Raw genomic sequence first — 16,902 nt, forward strand, 5'->3', positions numbered from 1 at the left:
GGAAGTGTAATTTATAGCGTCAATTTATCTGAGAATTATGAGAGTATATATAAAAAAAATTGTATATATACATATATAAACCACTATATTTATTTGAATTAATTTTACAATTAAATAAAATGAAGTAAATAGCAACGATAACTCATATATTTAGTAAAATTAACTTACTTAGTGGGTTTAAAATTTAACTAAGAATAAATAAATAAAATATTACTGGTGTAGACAAACAATGCCATTTTTAGATTTTATCCTGGACTAGCTTTTGCACGCGTCTTCGCTCGCATCTTCGCTCGCGTTAATTTATCCCCTTAGGGGTGGAATTTATCAAAATCCTTTCTTAGGGGATGCCTACGTCATAGTAGCTTTATGCATGCAAAGTGTCAGTCCGATAGGTTTAAAATTGACAAAGTTTCATCCCCTATTTTATCCCCTTGGGGGTAGAATTAATCAAAATCCTTTCTTAGCGGATGCCTACGTCATAACATGTACCTGCATGCCAAATTTCAGCCCGATCCGTCCAGTAGTTTGGGCTGTTCGTTGATAGATCACTATGTCAGTCACCTTTGAGTTTTATATATTTAGATAGTGTCTAGCAGAATATATCGTGTTTTAAGATTATTAAGATATCTAAATCTTGTTATTTCAAGAAATAGAAATAATCTTTATTCAAATAAACTCAATACAAGCACTTTTGAATAGTCATATTTTTTATTCTACCACTCATTCGGAACGCAGATTCATCACAAGAAGTATGAGCAAGAAACTTGTGTGTTGCTCTTTTGAATAAATGTTTTTTTTTTAATATAAATAATTACATAATAACAAGTAAATGGCATGCGATAATGAACACAGAAACTGCTACGCACTCATTCTTTAAGCAATCAGATATTATTGTCAGCACTATGAATTTTAACAAAAACATTAAGAATAGAAAATCATTTATTCAAATAAACTTACATTGAAGCACTTTTGAATAGTCATTACATAAAAGAACGAAGAACGAGCAAGAAACTTGCGTGTTGCTCTTTTAATCATCTTTCAATCATTATTATCGTTAACGAATTCTTCAATTTTGTAATATGATTTTTTACAAAGGTATTGCTTTATATGACATTTAAATCTTTTTTCAGGCAGTTTAGAACAGACTCTGGTTGTTTATTGTAAAACCTTACGCAATTACCATAAAACGAATTACTTTATATAATATGATGTTCAACGGCATATATTGACCTTGTAATTTTCGTGGTCAATCCGTGATGAATCGCCTTGACAAATGGTATGTCATCAGATTTCTTACACATGTATTCATCTACAAGCCCCTTAAACCACACCACTGTCGCAAGATTAATGTCAACCAAAAACACTAAGTTACATAACGAAGGGAAATTACCCAGTTATTCATACCCGTTGAGCGGATATGAAATCCTTGTTTACATGTAACTCGACACTGACAAGTCCACTTTCTCCGGCGCCGCGTGCGTTGAGTGCCCGGCGTACCACCCACCGGTACACTCGGCCGCAGCCGCGTTTGAACCGACAATCTTGCGCAAGCGCAGCATTAGGCTACTCGCTCATTTACAACTATATTTATTTTTTTGTAATAGCACGGATATGACTATAAATTAAGTTTAGTAACTATCAAAGCAAAGTTAGTAAAATTACGGAAATTACTTTCCGAGATCCATAATGGATTTTAACATATTTATTGATTTACTTATAAATAGATTTATATGTGATTGAAAACATTGTTATGTGTTTTAAACATTTTAACAACCACGAACAATTCCAATGATACAAATGACGCCCTCTATCGGTTTTATGGAATGGTGCCTCACGAGTAATAAATAAAACTGAAAACTGAAAAATGTTTTACTTCTTAAAAGGCCCACAACGCACTTACAATTCTCCTGATGTTGAGGGTGCTCAGATGCAGAGTGACCGACATAGCCCGAAGAATTGCGACTTTGAAGTGGCAATGGGCAGGACACATAGCTCGTAGGACAGATGGCCGTTGGGGCAGTAAAGTCCTCGAGTGGCGACCACGGACCGGAAGACGCAGCGTGGGAAGGGCTCCAGCAAGGTGGACCGACGATCTGGTCAAGATCGCTGGAAGGCATTGGATGCGAGCAGCGCAGGACCGATCGTCGTGGAGATCTTTGTGGAAGGCCTTTGTTCAGCAGTGGACGTCTTCCGGGCTGCGATGATGATGATGATGATGATGAGGGTGCTCATGGGCGGCGGTAATCACTTACTATCATGTGAACTGCATGCTAGTGTCCCCTATGCTATAAAAAAAATTAATTACAAAAATGGTTAATCAACACAGCCCTCAGTTGCTAAGTCTAAGGGCTATGCCTCAGACTAAAGTCGTATCCGCCAAGCGGGAGTTAGCCTTTAGCCGCTCTATAAGTTCTTCCGCAAGTTTGGAGCGCCGGCGCTGTCTGCACTCGCACCCTATCGTCCGGTTGCGGCTAACAGCATTAGAGTAATCCGGAAAAAAAAATCAGTTGCTAAGTGTGTGTGGAGCCTGCCGGGGTCAATGGTGCATGACGTCACCGCCCGTTGACTGCGACGTAACTCACGTAACATCAGCACCCGAGTCGAATACTGATGACTCAGGTGTTTTGAAACATTTCACTATAACTAGGTCCGCTCCGATCGATCCCCCGTCCAATTCAAACGGGGATCGAAATTACGACGGCCTGAGCTGAGGTTCTAACCCCTAGCTTTGCTCTTAGACTAAAGTCATATCCGTCAGGCGGGAGCTGACCTTCAGCCGCTCCATAAGTCATTTCGCGGGTTTGCAGTGCCATCTGCAGTCCCCTCCTATCGCCCAGTGAAGCTGTAAAGGCCAGCTGCGGCCAACATTAGAGTAGTCCGGAAAAAAATCAGTTGCTAAGTGTGCGTGGAGCCTGCCGGCGGTCAATGGTGCATGACGTCACCGCCCGTTGACCTGCGACGTAACTCGCGTAATATCGGCACCCGAGTCGAATACTGATGACTCAGCTGTTTTGAAACATTAACTGTAAGTAGGCAACTAAGTACACCGAGCAGGATCTACGATACTACTCTATCTACGTAAGAGTCGACACGTGGCACGCATAAGAATGTCACTCGTTGTATAGAAAGTTTGTTACATAATTATGGTATAAAACTATGATATGGAGTTCTTTACCAAATTTAAATAGTTTACGATGTGTACATAATGATCCTCGTTGTATTGTTTATTGTGTATGGGCCTAGTCTAAATATATATACCTAACTCAAAGGTGTCTGACATAGTGATCTATCAATGCACAGCCCAAACCACTGGACGGATCGGGCTGAAATTTGGCATGAGGTAGATGTTATGACGTAGGCATCCGCTAAGAAAGGATTTTGATTAATTCTACCCCCAAAGGGATAAAGCAGGGGGATGATGCAGGATGTAAATGTATTAGTTTGAACCTATCAGTACCTAATGGAACGAATAAATTAAGACGAACAAAATAACGTTTAGTTCTTTAGGCTACTTTTATTTTAGAGAAATAAAGTTAAATTCCACGCGGACGAAGTCGCGGGAACAGCTAGTGTGCCTATATATAACGGTTGGTAACAATTTGCTGAATAATTCCCAGTTAGGTAGTATCAAAAATACATTTTTTTTTATAACACGGGACAAACGAGCATGCGGCTCACCTGATGGTAAGTGATTCAGCCGCCCATGAGCACCCGCAATACCAGGGGAATTGCAAGTACGTTGTCGGCCTTTTAAAAAGGAATAAGCTCTTTTCTTGAAGGTTTCAATATCGTATTAAAACCTATATACGACGAAAAACTATATATGTATGTGTATATAAGTGAAGGTTACGTCCTTTTATCTAGTCGGCCAATAGCTTGCTTGCCATATTACATCAACAAACTCCAAAATCATTATTCTGTCATCCAATTTTGTTTTGCGGAAAATTGGAAGTCTCGTATTATCTGTGGTATTATGTTGTTAATAGATATACAAAGTTATATATTATAGTGTAAAATAATTAAGAATGAAGGGCATAACAAATTAGTATGTCTGCAGAAGAAGTCTTTTTTATTTTCCCGCGCAAGCGTAATGCACCACAGATACATTATATTGCACGGCGCGCAGCCATTGTTGCAGCGCAAGTTCATTAATCTATTTCTATTAATATTCCAGATGAATCAAGTATTCTACATAACACTTGCCCTGTTGGTCCTCGGGCATGCCAACACTGAGGACACGTCAGCAGACACGTGTGAGGCAGCATCAGGACCGTGGGGCATTCTGCTTGAGGAATGGGCTACTCAGCCAACCAGTGATGTTTCTTCGAGACACGGTGAGTTCGTTACACCTATTGACAAATAATTTTAAACTGCATTTGTTCTAAATTCAAAATAAGTGTTATATTCTGTTTGACAGACTTGGTGGTTTAGTGATTTCGCAGACCGCCTTATTTCTGTACGTTGCGGGTTCGATTTCTCGCTCGATATTAATATTTGTATTCATGATTATGATTGTTTGTATTAGTCTGGGTGTATTCTATGTAGATATATTTTATCTCTCTCTTTTCCTCTCTATTTAACTTATCCTCTGCCTCATACATGGGTAATTTTCCTGCATCTAAATATCTAATGCAAGCATGTACATATATGTGTATATATATATATATCCAATATTATGTCTTATTGTTAAGTTACTACGTAAGTGTTTGTATTATAATGCGTCACTTACCAACTTCTCAGTTTGCCTTATGGCTGACTGGTAGAGAACGCCCTTACGTGTTAAGTTCGCCATATGTACATTTATATATTGTATTTGTGTATTAAAGTTTAAATAAATCAATAGAATAGTAAATCATTTATTCAAGCACTTAATTTAAGCACTTTTGAATAGTGCTAACATTTTTTTTATCTACCGCTCGTTCGGAATAGCTGTCTCATCACAAGACTATTTTCTATTCTATCTAATAAATATATTATGTATGTATTTAAAAATATATTCACGTAGATATTTCTATCAATTGTGTTGTACCCATAATATAAGCTCTGCCTAGGCTGGGACTAGATGGCGCTGTGTGAATTGTCCAGCTACAAACATTTATACACATCAATGTTTATTAGTACTTTGAACCTTATCGCCAAGCTCCTACTTCGTTTTAGCAGAGCAGAATAGACATGAACTGGTATATATTATTGTTAAAGAAACTTATAACTTCCACAGGTCGAGTAATGTCTCTACCATCCACAAAAGGCTACTACGTGATAGACCGCATCGACAACCAGCTGATACCTCCTCCACCCCCACCGCAGCCCCACCACAAGTACCACCCCGGGGCACCACAACCGTCCTCGCCGCAGTACTATGAAGAGTGGCAGGCCACCCCGCCGCCGTCGCCCGCCGGTGGAAAAATACTGAACCGACCACCGAACCCTCATAAGGACATGTTCAAGCCTAGTTATGAGTATGTGAGTACATTAACATCTTTTCTGTTCTGTTCTATGAACACTCTTCATTATTAGTTGACTTTACACCAGCGATGTTATGGATATGTAATTTCGGATACGGATAGGTTTCGTATATAGGAATGATTATTATACCGGATACGAATACGCATGCAGATATAAGATTATTTCGGATTAACCGTTAGTTTCGGATAATGTCGATTACGATTTTAAATTTTTTAAGGAATGTCAAAAGTAAAATACAAATATTTAATAAAATGGTTACATATCGTGTCTCAATTAGGCTCCGCTCCTACCCGATATTATCCAAAACTTTTATTTCGGATTCGGTTACGGTTACGAATATTTTTTTATATCGGATATCCGATAGTGTCGGTTACGGTTACGGATCTCCCTAACATCCCTGCTTTACACGACACGTTGATCCTCGGAACGGAGAGGTCGCTCCGTGAAGCCTGGGAAATTTCTTCGCTTTTGGGAGAAGCTTGGCTGGCTACTCTAGTAGTCTCGGCTCTACACACACAACGGCACAGATGTGAGGCTGATTGCAGAAAATGGAGTCCAATTTACATTTACACGACACGTTCTATTACGAAGAAGAAGAGAAGCTCCTTCTCTTCGTCCGAGATTTAGCGCGGGAAAACCAGAGCGCGGAATCGAGACTGATTGTTTTTATTCACTTTTTGTCTTCTCTCTTTCATGCGCGATTTCTTGTTTCATTTAATTTCGTTTACTTTTAAAATCTAATTTCTTTTTGCCATACATTTTTTCGAAAGACTATTTTTTTTTAGTCAGGTGTCCGCCATTTTGCAATACTATTTGATTATTACAAAAAGGCGCGAAAGCACGCACGTTTGACGGCAATGAAATTCTTTCTTGTTCTCTTTATCTGACTTTACTAATGCACACTCTTTCTAGCGTGAAAGCCGAATTTGAAGATGTGCATGACGTCAGGTCAGTTAGCCTACAATTTAGGCTAATTCGCCAAGAATTTATCATGATGTTTTCCAGAGGAAAGCGGAGGTCAACCTGCTAGCAATGTAATGTACCATCGTACCGTATCGTAATTGCCAGCATTGGGGTATTTAGGGAGCTGTGAGTAATGTGGACTAGTTTATTCACAATCCCCTTCTCCCTGATGATCCCCCTCCTGATTAGTAGATCAGGTTACTACAATATTGTAATTGATCATTACACAGCCGCCACCGTCCATCAACCAGCCGATTCCAGTCCACCCCCAGCAGCATCCGCAGGCGCCGTCCCGACCGCACCGTCCGGCCGCTGACCGACTGGACGAGCAGCCGTCACAACCTCACAAGCACGTCACGGAGACGGACCTGTACCTACTGACAGCTATAGAGAAATTGGTATTCCGAGTAGATATCATGGAGAAGAGGCTCAGGAAGATGGAGGAGACGATGCATTATATGGTCGCGGGGAAGGACACAATACCAGGTACCAATTTCATGTAGAGAAGTATGAAGTAATTTGAATTAAAATATAAATTAACACAAATTTTAGACCTGATTTTCACTCATCGTGAGTTGGAAGAGTTGGGATCGGTATAGAATAAAGTAGAGTAGACTAATTCATTAGAGTTAAAATATGAAATACACAATCAACAGGTTAAGTAACTAAACTAATTCTAAGACGCAGAATTGGAGCAGACTCTACAAGAACGTTCACGTGTATAACGGATGCTATAAAAAGGCTATACACTCTTATAAGTTGGTCCCATCCGATCGATCTCCCGTCCAATTCAAGCGGGGATTGAAAGACGACGGCCTGAACCAAGGTTCCAACCCCTAGCGGTGTCCTCAAACTAAAGTCGTATCCGTCAGGCGGGAGTTGGCCTTCAGCCGCTCCATAAGTCCTTCCTTTGTTTGGAGTGCCATCTGCACTCGCCGTCTATCGTCCTGTGAAGCTGTAAAGGCCAGCTGCAGGTAAAAGTATTAGAGTAATCCGTAAAAAAATATGTGTAGTATATGCATACTATATTTTCCAGAACCGTGTAAGGCGAATTTCACACGAGTGGGCGGAACGTGTTACTATTTCTCATCGGACGCCGCAGACTGGAAGAGAGCCAAGTTGCACTGCGGGAAACTGCGCGGCAACCTGCTGGAGTTCGACACCGACGCTGAACGAAAGCAGCTGCTGTCCGCTATGTTATCTGATAAGCGGCTCAGAGGTATCAACTTCTTTCATATAATTTAATTGGAATGTGATTTGCCAGCTCCGCTCATGTCATGTATATAGGATAGCAGAGATCACAATTTTTAAACTATTGCATAGCTTTTATCGCGTGCTTTGAATGTGGCGACCGAATCAAGAAATTCTGTAACGAAAATAAACCTAACACTCTGAAATCGGACGAATACGTAAGCAGCTGTTTGTAAGAAAGTATATTATTTTATTACCGTATAATAAATTGTTTTCTTATCGGTCACCACGCGCAAAAAGTGTAACTTGAATTAATATTAAAGAAAAATATGTAAAAATACTGCTTAAATAAATAATTATAATTGCATAAGTTGATAAAAAATGCTATGCAATAGCTTTACCGCGGCAGTCCCCGAGTGCCACTTATTTTTTTTTTATGATGTGGTTGCATATACGACGGCCATAAGATGGTAAACGGTTACGGTAGCCTATGAACGCCTGAAGCACCATGGGTGTCACGTGCTTGTGGCCAATCCTTAACCTAACCTTTGAGCGTTGAAACCTTAATACCTTATGCCCTTTTAGAAAAATCCCATACTGTAGTCTCTAGAGAAAATCTCGGCAAGTAGTTCATTCAGAAATCTAAGTGGACCTCTCACGCAGGAGGAAGCACCTTTGAAACCGCACTGTCCGAGACCACTGTTGTTTGTATCGAGGAACCGACGTTACCCTTCTATCCAGAACACAGTTTACAAAGCATATAGCTTGCAGCAAATATTGAGGAGAGGTCAGAAACGACTTTATTCAGTCTCCCTCTAGCCTGATCAATTGATTTCCGCAGGTGACGACTGGTGGACCGGTGGCCTCAACCCTGGCCTTCTCTGGATCTGGTCGCACTCTGTACAAGGAGTCCTTGGCAATATTACCACTACCACCAACTCTTCCCAAACACCCACCATAGTAGGCGACGGTCGGTGTCTGGCGCTGACTTACGACCCTGCAGCCGTCACCTACAAGTACAGGGGACTCGACTGCGCGGAGAGACGTAGATTCGTGTGCGAGAGAGAAGAGGACAAGGAAAGACTTAGCAATGAGATAGAGAGAGTCGCCAGACAGTTGAAGTTTACTGCCCACGGGCTGCGGAAAGCGAGGACTTCGTGGAACGATAATGGTGGAAGTGATTAATTTAGATAAAAACTATATTTATGAAGTATTGATTACATTAGACGACCTCGGTGGTCTAGCGGTCGAGCACACCTCTTTACGACCGATGATCGCGGGTTCGATTCCTCGCAAACATTTGTATTTATGAGTATGATTGTTAGTATCGATCTGGGTGTTTTCTATGTATAATATGTATGTATTTACAAAAAGAAATCTATGTATTTGTATCAGTTATGTAGTACCCATAACACAAGCTTTAGCTAGCTTAACTTGGGTCTAGATGACGCTGTGTGAATTGTCCTGAGATTATTATTATTATGATGATTATATTATATTAGTATTTTTTCAATGGATGATAATGGTATGGTGCACCCGCTTGCGGTAACGGTAAACGCTGGCGGGGCACCAGTGGAGGATAAGATAAGTACGAGGTCAGGTCAGTTAGCACATCATGGCAAATTTACCAGAAATAAGGCGAGCCAAGTCAAATAGCCCATAGTGCCAAATGTAATAGGAATTTATCACGGTTTCCAGGGGGAACCAGCATGGTGGTCAACATGACATAGACATAGCAATGAGGTCATTAGTACCCATTATACAATACCTTTCCTCCACTTTACAAGTACATCACATTCCTACACATCACTTTAGAATGCCTATTGGAGAAATCTCTTGTGTATATATCTCTTATGATAATATTTGTATGGGAGAATGTTTGGAAAATTGTAAGGGTAATTATAGGATAAATAAATGAACGAATAAATCTATACATATAAATGAAATTGGGGTATCTGTACACACTACCAACAAGTTTTGTGGTAGTTTTTAATATCCTAAAAAGTGGTTATAATAAAAGAGTCACATTATAATAATATCTTATATTATACTACAATATTTACAGTTTTATGAATCACAACATAATAAATAACTTATTAAAAATAAACATTTATTATGACTGCAAGGCGCTTAATGCAATACGATGTAATTCGTTAACTACAGTTCAATTTAACTACTCCGATAGAAAACGTTCTTATATTACTACCAGTCGGTGAACAGCCACCATCATTTGCCACTATTACAATATAAAATAACTACAATATTATATTACACTAGCTTTTGCCCGCGGCTTCGCTCGCTTTAATTTATCCCCTTAGGGGATAGTAGCTTTATGCATGCAATTCTCAGACCGATAGGTCTAAAATTAACAAAGTTTCATACAAACTTTCATCCTCTATTTTACCCCCTTGGGGGTGGAATTAATCAAAATCCTTTCTTAGCGGATGCCTACGTCATAACATCTATCTGCATGCCAAATTTCAGCCCGATCCGTCCAGTGGTTTGGGCTGTGCGTTGATAGATCACTATGTCAGTCAGTCACCTTTGAGTTATATATATTTAGATTAATATTCTGCCAACATTGACAAATGATGTAACCGTCCAGCACATTAGCTAACAATTTACAAATGCTATTTCATACAGTTCATTCTATACTAAATTACATATATTATTATATTATTCTTATGTTCATTTTAAAAGTGGAAGCTTCTTATATATTATTATTAAAGCATTTTTAATAATATATTTAAATACATTAGTACAGAACAAACTATATTTAGCTTAAAGATCATAATTTGTTACATTTTCGTGATATTTACAGTCTGGCAACACTGACTGTACCTTTTTTAACTTTAGTAGAGTTTTATTGTTTTTAATTTTACGGCTCTGGATATAATACAATTCAGCCCAACTTAAACAGGTAAACTCTAAGTTTTACAATACAAATTATAAAAATTAAAAACAACAATAGTGTGTCGTGTCTGTTGTTTGTAAACAGAGAAATTGTTATCAATAATTAAACTTAATTTATTCACTTACGTTTCGAAAATTAAGTATTTATTTATTAATAAATTGTGTACACTGGACCCTGTGTTTTATTTTTATTACAGATAAGCATCAGAACTGAACAATTAGAATTTTAGTGACATTTTTCGATATTATTTTACAGAGACATCATTAATTGTTTACGTTATTTTACAAAATATATACAAGAAATTCGATGAAATATAATTAATCTATACATATAAATAAAATTGTAGTGTCTGTTTGTAATAATGAAATAACCGTTTTTTACTACATGCATATGAATGTAAATACGGTACATAAACCAAAATAACATTCTTTACAATTTTTGTCTGTCTGTCTGTGTGTTCCGGCTAATCTCTGAAATGGCTGGACCGATTTTGACGGGATTTTTTGGCAGATAGCTGCTGTAATTAGGAGTAACTTAGGCTACATTTATTTTAGAAAAATAAAGTTAAATTCCACGCAGACGATGTCGCGGGAAAAGCTAGTTGATTATAAAAATAGCGACCATTCATTTGTGCTTTGTAATAATATTTATTCACCAGCTAAGTAACTGCATAGCTGTATTTTTTTTATATTTGACTTTTTAATTTTTTAAAAAATGACAAGATCTTAGTTCATTTTATTTTTATCGAGTTCCCAATATTTCGGCAGTTTTCAACCGCCATGATCACGGATAAACTAAAAGCAGTGGGTAGATGGTAAACAAAAAATCTTTTTTATGTTATAGGTATTTAAAATCTTCATTACATAGTATAAAACAAACTTGCTGTCGCTGTGTGTCCGTCCCTATGTATGCTTAAATCTTTAAAACTACGCGACGGATTTTGAAGCGGTTTTTTAAGAGATAGAGTGATTCAAGAGGAAGGTTGATATGTAAAAAGCCGGGGTGGGTAGCTAGTATATAATGAAAGTGGTAAGATCCCGTTATTTTTAATAATTATAATAGGTACATACAAGTATTGTGTTTCAAATGCAGTTTGTACTTTTGTTATTATTGAAACGCATTATTTTTTCTTTCTTTCTTTTTCTTTCTTTCATTACTCCCTTTATTCATAACATCCAGAAATCCATAACTATTGGAGTTCTACCACTTATTGAACTTTCAACTGTTAGCTGTCAAAATTACATTAACGCAGACCCGTTACAGGACTTTTCACAAATGGTACTGAAGACAACGGCTGTATGGGCTTAGACTCTTTGCCTTTCATATAATATAAAAAAAAAACAAAAAAAAATAGGGCTATAATGTCCGAGTCCAATAATTGGATCCCTCCCAGACGAGAGGTTAATAAAAAAAATGCTTTAAAGTAAACAACTTCACTTCAATAGTTAAAATGATTTCATTGGATGTTTCGACATTTTTATGTGAAAGGAGTATATTTAGGTTAGTAACAAACAATCCATTTTCAAATTGATATGAAAACAAGCATAAATATTAGAGATGAAACGGATAGCATTTTGGCCGGATACTGGACACCGGATATTCGGCCAACCATGTGACCGAATAGCCGGATATCCGGCGGAACTAACTAACTAATAAATTAATTTTCTTTATATAACAGTCATTTACTATTGAGTGATTAAAAATTTAAAACTAAATAAAGCAAATAATTACTAATACTTAAAAAAAAAAAATTTTACCCAGTTTTTTTCGGCCGGATGCCTATCCGGTTGAATAGTAGTTATCCGGTATTCGGCCGGATAGGCCGGATACCGGATAGTTACCGGATATCCGTTTCATCTCTAATAAATATAATAATCCAATCGAGTATTTAAATTGATAGTTACGAGTTGTATTAGTAACAGAATCACAATTTAGGGCATGCATCCTAGTTTTATAGATACTCATCGCCATAAAAATGTTATTTTATTAATATATATAATATAGACTGCGACTAGCTAGCAACGAATTAAGAAAAATATATTTAGAATACTAAATCAGAATTAGTTCGTTTTCACTACCTGTACTGGAATACATCATTAACTGCCTTTACACTTTTCCTCGCGATTCGGTTCGCGCGCGATTCAGCGCGGGAAAGACAGCGAGCGCAATCGTGAGTGATTGTATTTGACTATTTTCTGTGTTCTTTCGCGTGTGATAGCGCGCGCGTTTCATGTTATTTCACTTAATTTTAAAATGTATTTTATACTAGCCTTTACCCGCGGCTGTGCTCGCATTGAAAGATTATTTTTAGAAGAACGAGAGTCCTATGTTCATTGTAATAACTCCAAGTCAATGTGAACAAAATTCATGATGATCGCTTCAGTAGTTTTTGCGTTGAAGCGTAACAAACATAGCTACTTTCACATTTATAATATTAGTACGGATACCACAGATATTTTCTAATACGTTTTTATCAGTAACTCTATAATTGTCTTTGCTCTATAGTCAGATAATTAATTATTACAAAAAGTCGCTAAAGCAATCCCCATTATTGTTCGAAGGGATGCGCTCACTGTTTACACGCGCCCCTCGTTCTCTTTCTCTACATTTACATACACATTGTATCCTGCGTGAAAGCCGAATCGCGCGCGAAAGAGCAAACATACAAAGGCAACTAACTATAATCAGAACTGTTTGTATGACTGACCACTACAAGAATCACTCAAATTAAACAAATTCAAATTCAGCAGTCAACCTTATTCATAGAACCTCAATAAATTACAATCTTTAGAATCATTCTAGCAACATAAAGGATAATATAGCGTGATAGCTAGTATAGTTTTATTAGACGTTTGACATTTTTATGAATAAGGCTAAACTTCCTTTATAAACGTTTGATTTAATAAAAATATAGCCCGCGAGCCAGGAATATATCAAGGTACCCAATTTGGAATCGTGTATCAAGAATTAAAGAGCATGATGGAAGATCACGGAAAGTGGCAAGAGCTCCACTGACAAGAGCGTAGCTCTTAAATTATGAAGTCATTCAGACCGCATTTTAACCCAGTCCAAAACTTCTAAGATTATTTTCTATATTTGCTGCAATAAAGGGTATAAATAAAAATGGACTTTAAAGTTAGGAAACATAAGTGTTTCTATTATATATGGAAATTGTAATTATTATAATTCAATCCCTTCAGCTGATGATCAAGTTGATGGCTCGCGGCACTTAATATTACATATTTACTGGCATTAAATATTTACATAGTAATACAACATACAATATGTCAATCACAGAAATAGCCAATTTCATATTGGCGATGTTGGGAGTACATCTTTTTGCTGTCATTGTTATATGTTCATATGAAACAGGCAACACTGGCCATGTATGGTCCAAATTTGATACTGCCCTCAGAGCAACAAAAAGAGGGACACTAGGTACTTATTACAATAACATTTCAACTATAAAAATGTTAAAAAAACATTCATAATAACTCAGAACAATTCACACAGCGTCATCTAGTCCCTAGCTTAGTAAAGCTTGTTTTATGGGTACTAGACAACTGATACAAATACATAGATACATAATATATACAGAAAACACACAGACCGATACAAACAATCATACTCATGAATACAAAATGTTTGTACTGTGAGAGGAGGAGTCGAACTCGTGACCATCGGAAATAAAGTGTGCTAAACCGCTAGCCGAGCCCGTCAAATTATGTGATATATGATTTTTAATTCACCAAACATCAAACCTTTAGCAATACACCATTTATATATAAACATCAATTCAAAAGAGCAACACTCAAGTTTCTTGCTCATTCTTCTTGTGATGAATCTGCATTCCGAATGAGTGGTAGAATCAAAATATGACTATTCAAAAGTGCTTGTAATGAGTTTATTTGAATAAAGATTATTTCTATTTCTATAGCTTTACTGTATCATCAAATATTATTTAAATTTCTTTATGTTAGCACCAAATTTTGTCGCTCCGAGGTATATTCATATAATATAGACTTATTGTTGAAATTACTTATTATAACGAAATTAATAAATTAATTACAACTATTTGGTGGACAGAGTAATATAAATATGATTTTGTTTATGACGCAGCAAACACGAGTTTAGACCAGAGACAAAAAACTGTTTAAAAAATTCATAACTCATATACTTATTTATCGAGATAAAAAAAATAATGACATTTATTTCGTACAGTATGTATGTAAAATAAAAAATATCAGGAATTCATATGTTTTGTCCTTATTTGTAAACCTATTTTCTTGATACGAAAGAAAGGGACAAAACATTGTAATACATTTCAATGTGTACAATAAAATGTTTTGTCCTTTTTTTTTAAACTTATTTTCTTGATACGAAAGAAAGGGACAAAACATTGAAATACATTTCAATGTGGACAATATTTTTTTTTGTCCTTATTTGTAAACCTATTTTCTTGATACGAAAGAAAGGGACAAAATATTGTAATATATGTCAATGTGTACAATAAAATTATTCAGAAATAAAATGTTTTGCCCTTATTTATAAACCTATTTTCTTGATATGAAGGAAAGGGACAAAACATTGTTACTTAAATGAGTATGTTGGAAAATATTATGATTAGGGGGAAACACAAAATTCAGATATTGGTCTGTTTTTCCCTTATTATAAACCAATTTTCTTGATATAAAAGAAAGGGACAAAACATTGTTATATATTTTGAATGAGTTTGTTAGAGATTTTAATTTTTATCTATTTATGTATAGTGTTAATTAGTTGTTATAAAAATTGAGGTATTCGCGTCATCTATCTGTATATATGTCTATCCATTTGTAACGACGAAACTCAGCTCTACCGAGTGTCTCGTAATGGGTACTCACAAGCAAAGCCACGTGATAATATTCGTAAAACTAAATACTTCATTCGAAGCACAGGCGAAACGTGAATCAAAATGTGTGTTTTTCTATAACAGTGTTTTTCAATCTTTGATTTCGCGACCCCTTTACAGGTTATAATATTCTGGCGACCCCCTTGGGTCATAGAAAATCAAAGAAATAATTTAATTAAATGCCTACATACGTTAGTTGGGTAAACATCTGTTTTTATTTTGGTACATTTATGTATTATTTATAGGGTAATATATAATAATCTTATATATAAAATTCTCGTGTCACAGTTTTCGTTCCCATACTCCTCCGAAACGGCTTGACCGATTCTCATGAAATTTTGTGAGCGTGTTGAGTAGGTCTGAGAATCGGCCAACATCTATTTTTCATCCACTTAATGTTAGGGGTAGTCCATCCCTAAATTTTTTTTTTTATTTTAAGGCAAAATAACGTTTGCCGGGACAGCTAGTAATGTATAATAATATATACAGTGTATGATATGAATGTGGATGGATGTAAAGGGAGGGGACGCCCTAAGAAAAGATGTATGGATTGTGTGACAGATGATATGAATAAAAGAAGAGTATGCTCAGATATGACGACCGATAGAGAGCAGTGGAAGAGAATGACATACTGCGCCGACCACAACTTATGGGATAAAAGCAAGGCAATGATATGTATTATTTACACGGGCCACACTGTGTCAGCATTATTGACGTTGCCACACGGCGTTGTCGTTGCGTCTACAGTAAAATATCACCAAAATTGGATAAACTTTTAAAAAATATTGTTTATTTTTCAAAAGTTTATCCATCCATCAGTATATTATCCTAAGTTATAAGAAGAAATGATATTTTATAGTAATAAATACATTTCAGGACACCATTCCTTCCCACTAAATTCTGTTTTTGTTGTCAACAATCAAGGCATATATCCTCGGCTATCATTTCACATTTATGTTTTTTATAAACATATCCTCCCACAAAATTCTGTTTTTGTTATACTGTAACTTTTCACCCGACGACCCCCCGAATAAGGTTCGTGATCCCCTTAGGGGTCGTGACCCACAGATTGAAAAACACTGTCCTATAATAAGGGGCCTTCCGACTCCCTGAACGGCGTATTTTCGTTTTGGCACAAAGACATGTATAATAGTCAATCTAGTAGAATTAACGAAAAATTTCTATTGAAAGTATTGCTATCCCGCTTGTGTGAGAGGAGACGCAAGGTCTCTGAATAGAGAGAGACCGAATATCCAACAATATCTAAATTGTAATTATATTATGTGAACACACTCCTCTCAAATAGATGCAACTGAATGGTATGTACAAGCTCATTTGAAAAGAATACGAGCTGAATTTCTTGTCAGTTCTTTTCATCTCGAAATCATTCCGAACTGACGGTAGATTTGACATATCATAACAGTCTGTATTAGACTTACATGAATAAAGATATTGTGATTTGATTTATGGATGAAAA

At 36.7% G+C, this 16,902-nt stretch overlaps 1 protein-coding gene across 1 annotated transcript; it reads left to right on the forward strand.

Annotated features, from left to right (window-relative positions):
• Positions 1–3,002: 3,002 nt before the first annotated feature.
• Positions 3,003–8,868, forward strand: LOC131849792 (uncharacterized). Its single transcript, XM_059199915.1, has 6 exons — positions 3,003–3,025; positions 4,175–4,334; positions 5,219–5,463; positions 6,660–6,915; positions 7,466–7,648; positions 8,462–8,868. The coding sequence occupies exons 2-6, from the start codon at positions 4,175–4,177 to the stop codon at positions 8,803–8,805; spliced, it is 1,188 nt and encodes a 395-aa protein (XP_059055898.1). The 5' UTR covers positions 3,003–3,025; the 3' UTR covers positions 8,806–8,868.
• The last annotated feature ends 8,034 nt before the right edge of the window (positions 8,869–16,902 follow it).

This window comes from Achroia grisella, unplaced genomic scaffold (genome assembly GCF_030625045.1).
Source record: "Achroia grisella isolate CSIRO2021 unplaced genomic scaffold, CSIRO_AGI_Agris_v1 utg1112, whole genome shotgun sequence".
NCBI lineage: Eukaryota > Metazoa > Arthropoda > Insecta > Lepidoptera > Pyralidae > Achroia > Achroia grisella.

Bases quoted from the DNA above. Each gene is read 5' to 3' on its own strand.
- LOC131849792 (XM_059199915.1), top strand. From the start codon at position 4,175: ATGAATCAAGTATTCTACATAACACTTGCCCTGTTGGTCCTCGGGCAT. The intron at 5,464-6,659 runs GTGAGTACATTA...ATCATTACACAG, and splicing joins TCAAGCCTAGTTATGAGTAT to CCGCCACCGTCCATCAACCA. The intron at 6,916-7,465 runs GTACCAATTTCA...TATATTTTCCAG, and splicing joins GGGGAAGGACACAATACCAG to AACCGTGTAAGGCGAATTTC.